The 17,135-nt window shown below is 43.1% G+C and overlaps 1 protein-coding gene across 5 annotated transcripts in view; it reads left to right on the forward strand.

Moving 5' to 3' along the window:
- Positions 1-17,135, forward strand: part of C6H1orf159 (chromosome 6 C1orf159 homolog) — a 153,302-nt gene that overhangs the window by 117,979 nt on the left and 18,188 nt on the right. For 4 of the 5 annotated variants that reach the window (XM_069241105.1, XM_069241106.1, XM_069241107.1 and 1 more), the window contains 2 exons: positions 2,635-2,660; positions 9,311-9,341. In XM_069241105.1, the coding sequence (XP_069097206.1) occupies positions 2,635-2,660; positions 9,311-9,341 (57 nt within the window). Of the gene's footprint in view, positions 1-2,634; positions 2,661-9,310; positions 9,342-9,709; positions 9,831-17,135 lie in introns of all 5 variants that reach the window. The other variant, XR_011205056.1, reaches the window with a different exon arrangement.

Raw genomic sequence — 17,135 nt, forward strand, 5'->3', positions numbered from 1 at the left:
ATACTTACCCTATTGGCCACTCAGACCTATCAGCTTATGAGGTCTGACCCAAAATGGGGGGAGGCTACAAGAAGTAGCTCTAATTGCCTGCATAAAATGCTGGGAAGACAGCTCGTCCTGTTCTGCCTATCTACCTAATACCCACAATATCTATCCGGTGACTTTGAAGTACAAACCTTGACCTATGAGGAAAGAAAACCTGCGAAGATGCAACCAGCATGACTGGCTTGCACCAAAACCTTGAACTTTTCATAGACCCTCATTGGCAATGGGTTGTCAACCAGCCTGCATCAAACTGATGATGTAAACTACAACTTCAGTCAAGCAGTATGAAGATCTACAGATATCTTGATATGGAAGTATTGGTGGTGCTTTAGGAGCAGCTTGCGGCTTGTTTCTTCAAAGCTTGGACCAAGCCTGAAACCCTGACTTGTGGCCCTGTTGCTGCCTGTGCACCTGCCAGCAGATAGAACTTTCAGAGAGGAAACCCCTAACCAGAGCAACAAGATCAGAGGTGCTGCATACAGCACTTTGAAACCTTATTAAGACCCTTCAGCAGAAATGATGCAGATAACGACAAAACGCAGGTAACCTGCAAGCAGGACAAATGACTGCCCAGCTAGCCTGCTGTCTGGCACCTCTAAATGACCATGGAGACTCCTTACAGTCCCACCAACACCCGTCCCAGCCCCCACCAGCCTTCAACCTAGGTATTTACAAGCCATCCTAGCAGTCATACCTACACCTGCCAGTTTGTGCAGATTAACAGCAATCAGCTGACCACAACTTCCTGGGTCGTTATCTAGTGAATGACAACTCTAAGGTCTTTTGGTAATTTGTTGCTCTTTTGGGATTCCCAAATTGTTCTTTGGGTTTGGAGTCAGTCAGAAAAAGGGCCCGAGGTTTCTGTTTCCAAAGAACAGCGAGTCTCTAACCCTACTAGAAAATATATGCAGCCGGATGCCATAGAATTTTTTCCATTGTAACTTGCAGTTTAAAGAATTAGCATTTTTCAAACGGTAGTTGTTTTTTTTAACAATGACCAGTCTGAAGTATTGGTCATTGTAGCTTATACTGAGTCCTGACTTCAAACATGAAGGTCCCTTGAGCACCTCTGGACCTGTAAACCTTTGACCTCATCCAGTTGGAACTGATATAACTGACTTTAATCTGAGTAGAATATTGTTAATTTATTAAGATTTGGACATTAGGGACATTTAATAAAATACCCCCCCAAAGAAGTGACTCTTTTTGAAGAGGTTCAGTAGACAATTCCCCTGACTATCTTTTGACCTTTATGCTGTGCCCCTTCTGCACCTTACACACAGTGCATAACTGTTAAACTCAGTTGAAGACTTTCAAGACTATGGATGGGCAAAATTCCTATTTTCCACATTGCAGTAAATGGATAAGACATTGAGGCTGATTTTGCCGTTTCCACATCTGCCTGCCCTGAAATGGAAACAAAATACCCTGCAAAATCAAGAATTCCTTCTTCCGGGAACTTAGGAATGCAAGTAATGAGGAATTCTTGGGCCACTAAACACTGTCAAGGGCCTGCCATTTTATTTAAATTAACAGTTTTACACTAAATTATTTACAGTGGCTGTCCCTAACATGGGTGCTTGAGAGTGGTGCACCAGAAGACAAAGCTGGAAAATGTGGCTGAGGAACCATCCCTCCGGTGACATTATACAAAAGAGTTCTGTTATCAATGTTTTTCGACCATCTGGTCAACCCAGAATTTCTGTTTCCACTGACTTCATGGCGTTGGGTCATCCTTCCACCCAATCCATGGTCATTTACTGTCTGCCGACCTTGGAATATGCCAGTACAGCGATTCCTCACAGGCCTAGAATTATGTATTACGGAATTAATTGCGGACCACTTTTGACTGCTGCAATCCAGAAGCGCTTACACTATCGAGCACCTTGATTTGATTGATGAACATGGTAAGAATTCAGATAATCGGGTTTGTCAATGGGCTGTAGTGACTTCTGGCCCTGATCGTGGTTGAGGTTGTGGGAAATTAAACATGTCGACCTTTCATTAGACAAGGACTCATTGTGTCCATAGTTTATTAATATGTACAGGGGATGCATTATATAAGTTAGCAGGCATCACCTTGCTATATTAAGTCTATTTTTGTTGAGGGCACTCACTATTTGGTCCTGGTTTTCTGACTCGTATACCAGGCCACCATGCAAAACTCCCAGCCACCCACACATTCCACTTTTCTCTTTTACATGGAGTTGACAAATAGTCAGTCAATGGTGGGCCAAGCCAACAAATTCTCATAGACTTAACAGCACATGAGATTGTTACTGTTAATATTACACAGCTTAGCCTGGTCCTCCCACTTTCTCAAGAGCAATAACCGATGATAGGTCTGGGACACAGTAATTGCCTTCATCTGTCTCCTATCTGTCATTCTAATGAGGTGTCTCCTCTTAGCACTATGGTCTTTGGACTTGGACTGGTCCTTGTTTGACTTGTGAGTGAATGCGAGCATGCTTATTGTGAAATCTAATTGTATTAACTATAAGCAGCCTTCATTATTATTTGCATATGGTTCTGAAGATACAGAAATTTATTTTCATTCAGCAGTCTAATATCTTTGTTTTTCTTCTGCAGCATCTATTTTGCAGCCAAGTGAGACGGTAAGCAAATATTCCTAAGAACAGCACTTCTGAAGTTCCTTCTGCTGCCGTTTTTAGTCGCTAAGGAGGGCAGGACTTATTGTGAATCACAATAGGCCCTGTTTGGTCACCATGATACTGATATCGATATAATATCCGCATAGGTCTTGTGTGTATTCTGTAGAGCAGAGGTTTGAATGTTGACAGGCATATTCCTTCAGCAATAAAATGAGGGCTAGTATCTTAGATAGTGCAATTTTTTAAGTGCCAAAAGGCACATTTCTGCTTCTTGTGTGGGGGTTGTTTACTCCTGTTCTCAACTTTTGTGCACCCTGCCACTTAGATACTGTAAAGAAATGGCTCCCTGTTGCAGCTACCCCCCACTTTTTGCCTGATACTGATGCTGACTTGACTGAGAAGTGTGCTGGGACCCTGCTAACCAGGCCCCAGCACCAGTGTTCTTTAACCTAAAATGTACCATTGTTTCCACAATTGGCACACCCTGGCATCCAGATAAGTCCCTTGTAACTGGTACCTCTGGTACCAAGGGCCCTGATGCCAGGGAAGGTCTCTAAGGGCTGCAGCATGTATTATGCCACCCTAGAGACCCCTCACTCAGCACAGACACACTGCTTACAAGCCTGTGTGTGCTAGTGAGAACAAAATTACTAAGTCGACATGGCACTCCCCTCAGGGTGCCATGCCAACCTCCCACTGCCTGTGGGATAGGTAAGTCACCCCTCTAGTAGGCCTTACAGCCCTAAGGCAGGGTGCACTATACCACAGGTGAGGGCATATGTGCATGAGCACTATGCCCCTACAGTGTCTAAGCAAAACCTTAGACATTGTAAGTGCAGGGTAGCCATAAGAGTATATGGGCTGGGAGTCTGTCAAAAACGAACTCCACAGCTCCATAATGGCTACACTGAATACTGGGAAGTTTAGTATCAAACTTCTCAGAATAATAAACCCACACTGATGCCAGTGTTGGATTTATTAAAAAATGCGCACAGAGGGCATCTTAGAGATACCCCCTGTATTTTACCCAATTGTTCAGTGCAGGACTGACTGGTCTGTGCCAGCCTGCTGCTGAGAGACGAGTGTCTGACCTCATGCGGTGAGAGCCTTTGTGCTCTCTGAGGACAGAAACAAAGCCTGCTCTGGGTGGAGGTGCTTCACACCTCCCCCCTGCAGGAACTGTAACACCTAGCAGTGAGCTTCAAAGGCTCAAGCTTCGTGTTACAATGCCCCAGGGCACTCCAGCTAGTGGAGATGCCCGCCTCCTGGACCCAGCCCCCACTTTTGGCGGCAAGTCCAGGAGAGATAATGAGAAAAACAAGGAGGAGTCACTGGCCAGTCAGGACAGCCCCTAAGGTGTCCTGAGCTGAGGTGACTCTGACTTTTAGAAATCCTCCATCTTGTAGAAGGAGGATTCCCCCAATAGGGATAGGAATGTGACCCCCTCCCCTTGGGAGGAGGCACAAAGAGGGTGTACCCACCCTCAGGGCTAGTAGCCATTGGCTACTAACCCCCCAGACCTAAACACGCCCTTAAATTTAGTATTTAAGGGCTCTCCCTGAACCTAGAAACTAGATTCCTGCAACAACAAGAAGAAGGACTGCCTAGCTGAAAACCCCTGCAGAGGAAGACCAGAAGACAACAACTGCCTTGGCTCCTGAAACTCACCGGCCTGTCTCCTGCCTTCCAAAGAACTCTGCTCCAGCGACGCCTTCCAAAGGGACCAGCGACCTCTGAATCCTCTGAGGACTGCCCTGCTTCGAAAAAGACAAGAAACTCCCGAGGACAGCGGACCTGCTCCAAAAAGACTGCAACTTTGTTTCAAGGAGCAGCTTTAAAGAACCCTGCAATCTCCCCGCAAGAAGCGTGAGACTTGCAACACTGCACCCGGCGACCCCGACTCGGCTGGTGGAGAACCAACACCTCAGGGAGGACCCCCGGACTACTCTACGACTGTGAGTACCAAAACCTGTCCCCCCTGAGCCCCCACAGCGCCGCCTGCAGAGGGAATCCCGAGGCTTCCCCTGACCGCGACTCTCTGAAACCTAAGTCCCGACGCCTGGAAAAAACCCTGCACCCGCAGCCCCCAGGATCTGAAGGACCGAACTTTCACTGCAGAAGTGACCCCCAGGAGTCCCTCTCCCTTGCCCAAGTGGAGGTTTCCCCGAGGAAGCCCCCCCTTGCCTGCCTGCAGCGCTGAAGAGATCCCTTGATCTCTCATTGACTTCTATTGCGAACCCAACGCTTGTTCTAACACTGCACCCGGCCGCCCCCGCGCCGCTGAGGGTGAAATTTCTGTGTGGGCTTGTGTCCCTCCCGGTGCCCTACAAAACCCCCCTGGTCCGCCCTCCGAAGACGCGGGTACTTACCTGCAAGCAGACCGGAACCGGGGCACCCCCTTCTCTCCATTATAGCCTATGCGTTTTGGGCACCACTTTGAACTCTGCACCTGACCGGCCCTGAGCTGCTGGTGTGGTAACTTTGGGGTTGCTCTGAACCCCCAACGGTGGGCTACCTTGGACCAAGAACTGAACCCTGTAAGTGTCTTACTTACCTGGTAAAACTAACAAAAACTTACCTCCCCCAGGAACTGTGAAAATTGCACTAAGTGTCCACTTTTAAAGTAGCTATTTGTGAATAACTTGAAAAGTATACATGCAATTGAAATGATTCAAAGTTCCTAATGTACTTACCTGCAATACCTTTCAAACAAGATATTACATGTTAAATTTGAACCTGTGGTTCTTAAAATAAACTAAGAAAAGATATTTTTCTATAACAAAACCTATTGGCTGGATTTGTCTCTGAGTGTGTGTACCTCATTTATTGTCTATGTGTATGTACAACAAATGCTTAACACTACTCCTTGGATAAGCCTACTGCTCGACCACACTACCACAAAATAGAGCATTAGTATTATCTATTTTTACCACTATTTTACCTCTAAGGGGAACCCTTGAACTCTGTGCATGCTATTCCTTACTTTGAAATAGCACATACAGAGCCAACTTCCTACAGATACCATAACCTGTTTCTGAAAGCTGTTCATTTCAGGGACTTGCCTCGCTTATACCAAACATTCTACCACTTCCATCCCCTTCACATGTGTGCCTCTTTGCCAGGTCCGGTTTCTCCTTTCTGACGTTTTGTGGCTTGGAACCTGCTTCTCTTTGACTCAGTGATTCTGCATCATTGGCTTTCATGCTTAGCAGTTCTGTACTGTCTGCTTCATTCCTTGCATTCCGATCGAAGTTCTAGCTGTCTTCTTCTACTCTTCACTTGGGCTTATGGCTTAACACTCTGGTTCAAAGTCACTTGTGGAGTGCAACAAACAATATGCAACAGCCAACTTGCATAACTGCCGCAACTCTTGACTTCATCTACAAGATATGTTATGAGGTATGTGCATCTTTTTGGCAAGTAGGTGAGTTTTTGAGCACCTATTCAGTCAGTAAGAAACTGAAACATCCTATCTAAGGAATTTCCCCATTTAAGGCAAATGACATCCCAGTTCCTGTGAAGTGCACCTAATGCTAGTGACACCTGGAAAAGATGTTGCCACCAGTTCAATGACTTGTTTTGCATAGATACGTTTGTCAAGGTTTATAGAAGAGAAGCATCTTGTAAAGGAGCTGAAGTTCTTTATGGGACTGCTTTTGATTCTTTCATGCCAGTGCGCAAATGGGCAAACCTGTTACCTTTTCTATTCACTGAAGGCCCAGTGAACAGTTGCACCATGAGATATACCTTCCTGTCTCTCTGTGCATAATGTCACTGTAGCAATCACCCTACACGTCAAGAACTCTCCTTTCCTTTTGTGCATTTGAGGACTAAGATTTCCTTCGCTTCAGTGATGAAGGAGGATTGTACCAGGACATTGACTCACCTCTGCCTGTAGTTGCTTGCCTCCTTAGCTTTGTTTTGCCCTTCCTTGCTAGCAGCAATTTCTCACTCCCTTTCTGTGTATGCGATTGTTAAGTGGAAGTAGGCTACTAAATTGAGTGAGGGACTGCACCACAAAAAGAAACAAAAGAGGCTGGGTATGCAGAGTTTCCAGCACCTCACAGCTGTCAAGTGCCTAGAGAGCCCAGGAGAACGTTTAGCTGTTTCAAGACAGCAGAACACAGTCCTCTTCTTTCTCTCACTTGCAAGAATCCATTTGTGTGCTTACTAGTTATAACAGTCTCTGCCACATATTCCCAGACTTGGGAGTACCTAAGCCCACTTATTCCCTCTCCCTCATCTGATTTTGGAAGGCTTTGATTTTTTTAATTCCCTGCATGTCTGAGAGTGAGTTCTGGGCTTCCCTTTGTGCCACGTGTTCGACCTTCACCATGCTTCATTGATATTGATATCCCCAATGACTTTTCCATTCTTTGGAAAGTTCACTCTACTTAAAGATGACTCTTGTTATTCCAGCCACTCTGAGCACTGGTAGAGGGCAGAACTGATTTTGATATGCACATTCTACTTGAACCACACTTGGTTTTTATTTCTTCCTCGTCTTGCATTCCTTCTTGGGTGCCTTGACCACAAAGCTGCATACAAGATAAAAGGTTCTGACTCCAAAGGGTTCAAGTCTATTTCAACCCACCCCATTCTCTGCACCACGTGAAACTGCTCATCTGCTGCCAGGAGCCCATGCACCATCCCCTTTAGCGCTCCTGCTTACAGTGCTTCTGCTGTAAAACATGGTCTCAAGCTCAGGCCCCTTTCTGGAGACTTTAGTAGGCCCATTGTACCCTGAAGTGGGCCAGACAACCCATCTCCTAAGCCGCCTCCTTACAAAAGACCAAGGTTGTTTCAAACCATTACCTTTGATGTTTGTAATAAAGAATTTCAAAAGCCGAGATACTTCTATGTCCTTACAAGTGCTGTAGATTGAGGCTTCAGCATTGTCACTGGAGCTTTAGGTTATGCAATCCGCTCCCCCACTACAACATTTTCTCCAGATATCACACCAAGTCAACAGGGTCAAGACTGGTTTGCATATTGGCTGGGTCTAAACTGGAATGGAGTGGTGAGCAAAAAAAATTATGGATCTAGGCCCAGATCTCTGACTGGGGAAGAATGTTTGACATTCTTCAGCATTTCAACCATCATCTGTTCTTTTTGCATTTGTCACCCTAAGTGGCAAGGGTATACCCAGACGTGAGTCCCGTGCTCGCTATGCCACCGGATTCAAGCTGCCTGGGCTGATACCCTAAACCTGTCCCATGGTGCTTGTTTTCCAGTTCAGGGGAGACCAGGACTGGCAGTTCGAGCTGGACTGTTCCCATGGGAAGCTGGGTCAAGACTGATATGTATGTGACTTGTTTCAAACTGGAATGGTGTGGCAAAAAAAGAAAAAGCGATGGATTTAGGCCCAGATCTCTGTGTAGGGGTGAATGTTTGACATTGTTCAGCCTTCCTTCCATTATCAGTTTGTTTTGTAGAAGTTAAACTTGGCATGTTACTGCCAAATCACCAAGTTTAAGTTTTTTTAGTAGCTATTCCTTTTCCAGCAGGAACATTTTTTCCTAGTCTGTAGAGGCTACACCTTTATTTCGCCCCAAAATTGCAGCCACCTAAAGCTCAGCTTCAGACCATGCAAAGATGCCCATTCTGCTACCATTTTCAAGGCCATGTCTTGCCTGCTGCCGAAAAAAACGTGTAGTGAAAGTGGGAAAGTTCCTCCTGATGAGGACCATATAACTCATCCAGTTATGTTAAATGGGAGATTAATACTCTCATGAGAGCCAGTTTCTCCCTATCCAGATACTGAAAAATCTAGTTCTTACTCACTTTTTTGCTGCAGTGTATATCAATTACTCTCTCTTCTTGGACGTGCAAATTGCATATCTCCACACTTACATCTGGGAGGCCCATTGACCAGGCCCATGTTCATTGGGAGCCTACTTTCAGCCCTGCACGAAGTATGGCCACACTAGATCCAGTTCTATAGCTAACTGGACCCAAATTCCTCTAACAACATACAAAGACGTTTTGGTGGCCTATGATGAATTTAGGGCAGTCCAGCGCCCCTCTACCCCATTAATATTTTCCATAATGGGGATTGTCGAATTATTCATCAAGCACAACTCTCTGGCATGTGGATTCCAGGGCACATTTCTTGGAGTACAGACATCCTGCATGGGGCATCCAACCTGCTTATGGTGTGCTCATTTCACCTGTATTGACCACAGGAATAGCCTTTGTGTATAATGTTGTGGCTGTCCAATGCTGCTTTCCACCTCCCTTTACAATTTCTTATGCTGTGGGAACAACTCGGAGTTGTTTCTGGTCTCAGTGTTAAGTGTAAAGGTTGGCAATAGATGAGGGACTACAGAGTAGGAGCAACTAGGTCTTCAAAAAGTACTGCTGCAGTGGTGTTCTCAGAAATATTATGTAAAGTTATCTGAACAAGTCCAGATTAGAGAGCCCTGGAAGGCTGTCTTCTGACTGGGAGGTTGTCGTCTGACTGCCTGCACATCCTTGGTAGTGCCTAATTATCTAGTGTGTTTGAGATGGACCACTAGGTTATAATTATTTTACCATACTGTAATTCTGTGTATGGTGTTCAGGTGAGAAGGAAGTCCATACATGGATGAATTCAGATGTTGTTGGTAGTGACTCTAATTATTCTCCATCTTTTCTCTTTTTCTGTTTTGTAGGCCTCCATGATCCCTACGCCGTCATCTTCTGGTAAGTCCAACCTTTATTGTGAAAATTCAGCCCTGCATTTTTTGATATAAGTATGGTGGATCAGCCATGCTTAGGGGAGAGTACAATGATTCGTCTGCACAATAGGAAGGCGAAGCAAGGATACATGTTTCAGTGACACAATATGCTTTTTCCAATATGGAGGTCACCATTTCAGCAGACGTCCTATTCTGAGCTCTTATTTTTTTTTTTTTTTTTTTAGTATATAAATACCCGTGGTTTTAATGCCAGATTGAAGAGCACAACAGGCAGTCTTCCATTTGCTATTGTTTCTGCTTGCTGGTTTTTACCTGGCCCTGGATGAGGGCCCCATCTCACAATTAATTTGACACGTATGTTCCTCTTTTCAGTACACCAGGAGCAGTGGCTCTGCACCCACCTACAAGCATGTTCCCCTGGGCGACGAGTATTACTCTTCTAGAATAGTGGATTGTCCTCTTTGTTTATAAATACGTTTACATCAGCTAGTAGGTACGTCTAAACTGCTATAGTTGCAGCTTGCTGCAACACTTATTTGTTTTCCAGCCTTTTTGAGGTGTATGGTCAGATGTTCTGTGCCATTCAGTGACCTTTGCAAACATGAAAGCTGACTTGCAGGCTAAGACCAATTGGGAGTGGGCAGCAGTGGTAAGGTGTGTCAGTTTGTTCACCAGGAAAAATCAGCTGCATTCAGTGGTATTAATCTAATGCTTAGGGGGCATAGTTTCCTGAAAGAGCATCCCAAGGTTTTTTTTTTTTTGTTTACATTTGTTGCCACAGTTAGAGAACTGGGAGAGACTACCCTGGCTTTACTATTTTGTCAGCTCAAAAATAAATCGCTTTTCTGACTTGTCCAACACTGACCTCCAGAATAATTTATTTAAGTGCTATTATTGATTTTGAATCTTTTATGAATTTAACATATACATGTTTTTGCGCAAAGGACCTTAGGTACACTAATTAATCTTGATAAATATATAACATGAAGCTAGGGAACTATTGAACAGCATGGTGAAGGACGATTTCTGATGAAGCCCGGATTGACGTTCAGTTTGTTTTACAGTAAAGTATCAAATTAGACTACAGAGTGTTGGATGGCATGTGCCACTAAGGACAACCTATGTAAAAGGACAGGATAGCTAGTGGTGGTGTAGGCTCAGAGATCCATCATCGTCAACTGATACAACACCCCTTTGTCTACCATCCTGAGTGCCTCATTACAAAATCCCACAAGGGCAGTCTCTTTCCCATATCATGGATTGAACCCTAGTTGTATTAAAAGTCGATAGTGAGTATGCTTCAGAACTCCTTGGGGCTGTTTGTGTAAGGATATATAGTAATTATTTTCCAGAACTTCCTGGAGCTGTTGGGCATACGAGGTTCTCCAGAACCTAATGGGAGTGCAGGATCGATGGTCAGAAAGATTAGTTGACAAATGGAGTGAAAAGTGCTAACATGTTTTTAGCTGCCATGTTGATGCTTCATTATCTGTAGAATCTGTAGGCTTCAGGGTACTCCAGCTGTTTTCAGCTTCTTCGTAGAGGCTGGACTTGACGAGAATTACAGCATGTTATCTATAAAAAGGTTCCATTTTCTTCTAACATAAAAGTACAGGGAATGCACATTAAGCAGTTCGATCTAGCCTTCCGTTTTGTTTAAGTCATTTCCAAGTTTTCATGTAAACAATGCTGTGAGCGAAAATAAATACCTTGTTGATGTAATCTGTTGTGTGTGGTTTTTTTTCTTTCTTCCAATGGACTCTCAATTTTTCACAATTTTAGGTATCGAAATGGTGCTAGCTCTGGCCTCTAACCTTCTTTTACGTCTTCCTTAGTGTTGTCTTGCAAACTTGATGATCTTGCATTTTCTGCAAATGTTACTGCCTGCTGAGGGAGCAAGATGTTCTCCGAATATCTACACTCCGGATCCATCTCTGTGCTGCATAGGACTTAGTCAGACTAGGCAAAAGGTTGTTCTAACCAATTCACATTTGTTATACAGGGAGTGCAGAATTATTAGGCAAATGAGTATTTTGACCACATCATCCTCTTTATGCATGTTGTCTTACTCCAAGCTGTATAGGCTCGAAAGCCTACTACCAATTAAGCATATTAGGTGATGTGCATCTCTGTAATGAGAAGGGGTGTGGTCTAATGACATCAACACCCTATATCAGGTGTGCATAATTATTAGGCAACTTCCTTTCCTTTGGCAAAATGGGTCAAAAGAAGGACTTGACAGGCTCAGAAAAGTCAAAAATAGTGAGATATCTTGCAGAGGGATGCAGCACTCTTAAAATTGCAAAGCTTCTGAAGCGTGATCATCGAACAATCAAGCGTTTCATTCAAAATAGTCAACAGGGTCGCAAGAAGCGTGTGGAAAAACCAAGACGCAAAATAACTGCCCATGAACTGAGAAAAGTCAAGTGTGCAGCTGCCACGATGCCACTTGCCACCAGTTTGGCCATATTTCAGAGCTGCAACATCACTGGAGTGCCCAAAAGCACAAGGTGTGCAATACTCAGAGACATGGCCAAGGTAAGAAAGGCTGAAAGACGACCACCACTGAACAAGACACACAAGCTGAAACGTCAAGACTGGGCCAAGAAATATCTCAAGACTGATTTTCTAAGGTTTTATGGGCTGATGAAATGAGAGTGAGTCTTGATGGGCCAGATGGATGGGCCCGTGGCTGGATTGGTAAAGGGCAGAGAGCTCCAGTCCGACTCAGACGCCAGCAAGGTGGAGGTGGAGTACTGGTTTGGGCTGGTATCATCAAAGATGAGCTTGTGGGGCCTTTTCGGGTTGAGGATGGAGTCAAGCTCAACTCCCAGTCCTACTGCCAGTTCCTGGTAGACACCTTCTTCAAGCAGTGGTACAGGAAGAAGTCTGCATCCTTCAAGAAAAACATGATTTTCATGCAGGACAATGCTCCATCACACGCGTCCAAGTACTCCACAGCGTGGCTGGCAAGAAAGGGTATAAAAGAAGGAAATCTAATGTCATGGCCTCCTTGTTCACCTGATCTGAACCCCATTGAGAACCTGTGGTCCATCATCAAATGTGAGATTTACAAGGAGGGAAAACAGTACACCTCTCTGAACAGTGTCTGGGAGGCTGTGGTTGCTGCTGCACGCAATGTTGATGGTGAACAGATCAAAACACTGACAGAATCCATGGATGGCAGGCTTTTGAGTGTCCTTGCAAAGAAAGGTGGCTATATTGGTCACTGATTTGTTTTTGTTTTGTTTTTGAATGTCAGAAATGTATATTTGTGAATGTTGAGATGTTATATTGGTTTCACTGGTAATAATAAATAATTGAAATGGGTATATATTTGTTTTTTGTTAAGTTGCCTAATAATTATGCACAGTAATAGTCACCTGCACACACAGATATCCCCCTAACATAGCTAAAACTAAAAACAAACTAAAAACTACTTCCAAAAATATTCAGCTTTGATATTAATGAGTTTTTTGGGTTCATTGAGAACATGGTTGTTGTTCAACAATAAAATTAATCCTCAAAAATACAACTTGCATAATAATTCTGCTCTCCCTGTAGCTTCATCATAGTCTCAGTTCCCCAAAGATAGGTAGTACTCATCTGCCCACAATGATAATATTCAAATATGTTTTTTTGTCCTCAGAAAACAAGTCAGACACACTTATGATGCACTCTATTGTTCATAAAGGGCGCACTGCTTCGGATTTAATCTTTAGGAATGCTAGCCATTAGATAATTTTAGGACTGCAAATAACATGTAGAAATCGATACTGGATAACGAGAAAGGAATAGACCAAATTTAAAAAACAGATTGTAGAAATATTCCTCTTCAATACTTGCTTTTTTCCACACAAAAAATGCATTGGTACTGTGACCACTGCTATTTTATGTTATTTGATGTTGTAAAGCACTCAGACACATGTGGCTTCTTAACGCCATGAAGCTGCTAAGTCAGAAAATGCTGACTTGAAATTAATGAAAGGCTCAAATTCTATAGAAGCCAGCTTATGGGAACCATAAAGGTTTCAGCTTTCTTTAAAGCCAGAGGTGTTTGGTAAGCCTTTGTTCACCTCTATTTGTATTCTATACTTCATTGAAAATGTTGAAAAAGACTGTCTAGCTATTGGAAAGTGAGAATTAAAGCCAAAACTGGTAAACTGAATGCACACTTGGAAAAGGAATACAATGGCTTTTTATTGTGTACATTTGTAATGTAAACACCCTTTTAAATAGATGAACTAGGCTTATTTTGCTAAATTGCCACAGTATTTTGGGCTGGCTGACCACAAGGGCATGGTCCGTGCCTTACATCCTCATTGTAGCTCTGGAGTGGCCAATGATGCCACAGCCCAGCTACTGAGGGCCTGCTCTTTGTTGATCCAGGCAGGTTGCTCTATGGTATATTTTTAGATTGGCTACCGACTGTGTTCAGATAATAAAATACATTTTATTTGCAATTCATTAGAACACTTAATTGTATTGTATTGTATTATAAAATATGTCTGAAGTACAACTGTATCCGTTTATCATATCTTATTAATGAGCTTGAGCACAGATGTTTATGTATGCAGGATTCATTGGAAGAAGTGTCACTTCATACAAGCAAAGCAGTGACTTAGCCAGGTGCAGCAATGCAATGAGTTAAAATGCCCCCTGCCCCACCCAGTTGTGTAGTAATAGACCTACTTTTGGCACTCTGATTCCCTTATGCCTTTGCGTTACTACACTTGTAAGACTCTTTGTGGTAGGAGGGATTTCAAAAGTAGTGGGAATATTCCAGAATCTGTCTGCCTGCAACACCAAAGGAAACCCATTCAGAAAGAGTATTGTTTACGTTTGTACTTTTCTTACCAATGTAAATTAAATAGAGCAGTAGTGCTACATAGATGCCAGGAGTAGTAAATCAGGCAGTCTGGTCCAGTGCTGGATCGGCTATATAGGACACAGGAGAAACCTTCAGTAAGCTGAGGACAAAGGGTGCAGGGCTTTTACAGGTGGATAGATGAAGCTATCCAGCTTGGCAAACAGCTCAGGGAATGCCCATTTAATGTATAAATTATGCCCCCTTCTCAAATCCTCCTGACCCAGCCTGATTGACCGTCTACATTCACTCAGTAAGTCGGTATAAACATATTTTCCAGACTGCCTTTAGCTGCCAGTCCACCACTATGCTAGTCAGACTGAGACAGACACACTCCACTCCACCCATTGCAAATAGATTGTGAGATTCCAATCCCTGCCTCAATCCCAATACCCCACCCCCATCTCTCTCTCTCTCTCTTTTTCTCTCTCCAGGGATGTGGAATTCCTATTGCCCTACGCCCTGGAAATATTGTTTGGGATCAAGGGCAACAAGTTTTCATGTTTATTTAGTCCTTGGGACAAGTAGGCCCAACCCCTTGCAGCACAAACCCTTTGGCTGCCAGTTTACAGGCAAGGGAACTGTCTGTAGTTGAGGTAATATGTGTCCATATGTTAATGCTGTTCAAACTTATATTAATGGTTCATTAATGAAAAGCCTTTATTAGTATGGTGAGACGGTGAGCACTGTAAATAAACGTTTTAAGGTCACACTGCACTACTGACAGTGGCTCCATAAAAAAAAAAAGAAAAAGAAAATGTGTACATACATGTTTGAAAAGTTTAATAATGTGAGGCTAAGTATAATGTTCCCACAATGCTCTCTGATTAGATGCACATGTCTACAGAAGCTTGTAAGCAAAAGTGATGATTATTTGCCTTCAAATCAAAACGTTCAGGAAAAAAATGCAAGTAGGAAAAAAATGTTTCGCTACTATGAAATTTTAGGTGCTATTTCTTTGAAGCATCATTTAGCAAATGTGTTGATGCATGCTAGTATTTCCCAAAAATATTTCTAATGGAAAATCAGTGTAACCCTTTCAACAAGATTATGGGAAGCATGAATATAAACAAGCACTGGCAAAGCCAACTGATCCGACTTTTTTTTGGGGGGGGGTTGGGAGTCTTTTAGTTTTGTCAATGCATGTCTGTTTTTTTTCGTGGCTTTTGCAACACTTTATTGATGTGGGAGTCGCCAGGCCTTCATCATTGTAACAAACACTGGCAAAAAGAAAAAACGTTTTTGGTCTCAAAAAGCACACATTGACACCAGTGGCGTAACAAAGGCCCTGCAGCCCCCCTCCAGAAGGGCCCTCTCAGCACAGCACCTGCCCTGTGTGAGTCTGGAAGGGGGAGGAATGGGCCTCCATGTTGTTTGCACAGGCCCCCCTCCAGTTTCATTACACCACTGATTGCCACAGTAGTTCCTGGCACTGAGGAAAACTACTTTGTGTGCTAATATGCTCCTTGGGGAAGAGCAGAATGTGATCACTCACTACAAAGCCAGCTGATAAATAGAGAAAAGGAAGTTTTATAAAAACAAAATATCTTTATTAACGCCAGACCTAAATATCACACCCCTGCGCGTGCTTGCGCGCGCTCTCTCTCTCTCTCTCACTCTCTCTCTCTCTCTCTCTCCTTCTTCTTCTCCTTCTCCTTCTTCTTCTCCTTCTTTCTCTCTCTTTCTTCTTCTTCTCTTTCTTTTTTTGTCCAGGTTAACCTTTGCATTGTTACATCACCTCATTTTATAATGAGTGAAACAGGACTATTCAGATCTCAGAATGTAAACTGAAATTGTGAACTGGTTGAGGTACATATGGAGGTGGTCCAACTGCTGCCTTAGATAGCTTAGGTTCACACAGCTCTCAATTTCCTTAGTGCCATACATGAGTAGTTCATCCAGTACAGTTAATTTCTGACCTTTATGGAGGTTGTATTCCTAACATTATAATATTCTCAAAAGGACTATAGTTATTCATACTTTTTTTTTTTTTTAAGCAAACGAAGATAGAATTGCCATGTTAAAAAAATAAAATAAAAAAAAATCTAATAATAAAGTGGATTTTACACAAAGTTAATTTAGGCAGCAGCCCAAAATGGGTATATAGCCTGCCACTACACTGACCTGAGTGCCCTCTTTCCTTCCCGGAGTCTGTGTTGCTCAACATGACAGTGTTTCAATCGCACAAGCACACACTTGTATACTTCTCTGAACTAGAGTAAATGGAGCTACAGTGCAAGGTTTTTCAAGCATCTTTAAGAGTGGGACATCTGCTTAGGACCTGATAGAGTGTTGTAATTTCACGATTGCAAACCATTCTTATTGGTTCACCTCTATCCATGGCAAAAAATTCTCTAATATGTTGACTTGGTTGAGCTAAATCTCATAGATTTATGACATGCGTTCTGACTGCAACTTTTAGTCAGATATATGACATGCAGACCCCTATGAATGAGAAGGAAGTTGATTCATGCAGCCTACTCGTGAGTGAGCATGTTTGAGAGTTCTGAAGTGGATGCCGTTTGTAATTCTGAGAGGGTGTAGATGGAAACCGTAGCTGTTGATTATGCAGAACACATACAGCCATGCTTTGCTGGATGATTATACCATAATAGTGTTTGTATTGTTTAGCACCATTAACATTCTCACCCTGTGGTGCTTCCTGACTAAAGAGCTGATAGGTGGCAGGTTAGGGGATGTTATGCAGCCCCCTTTTATTTTTTTTGGGGAGGTACTGCATATTGAAAGATTGTGTTGAGCAGTGTTTGTGTGGTAGAGTGGAAGGAATGACCTAGAGCAGGCAGTGTTTTATTTTGTTGATGAGGAATGTGGGAACTTTTCATTGCATGTTTTTATAAGATTAAAAAATTTACCTTTACTACTGGGTGTGCAGTATTTTATGGAGTCAATCAATCAGGTGTTATTTGTATA

Source organism: Pleurodeles waltl, chromosome 6 (assembly GCF_031143425.1).
Source record: "Pleurodeles waltl isolate 20211129_DDA chromosome 6, aPleWal1.hap1.20221129, whole genome shotgun sequence".
Lineage (NCBI taxonomy): Eukaryota > Metazoa > Chordata > Amphibia > Caudata > Salamandridae > Pleurodeles > Pleurodeles waltl.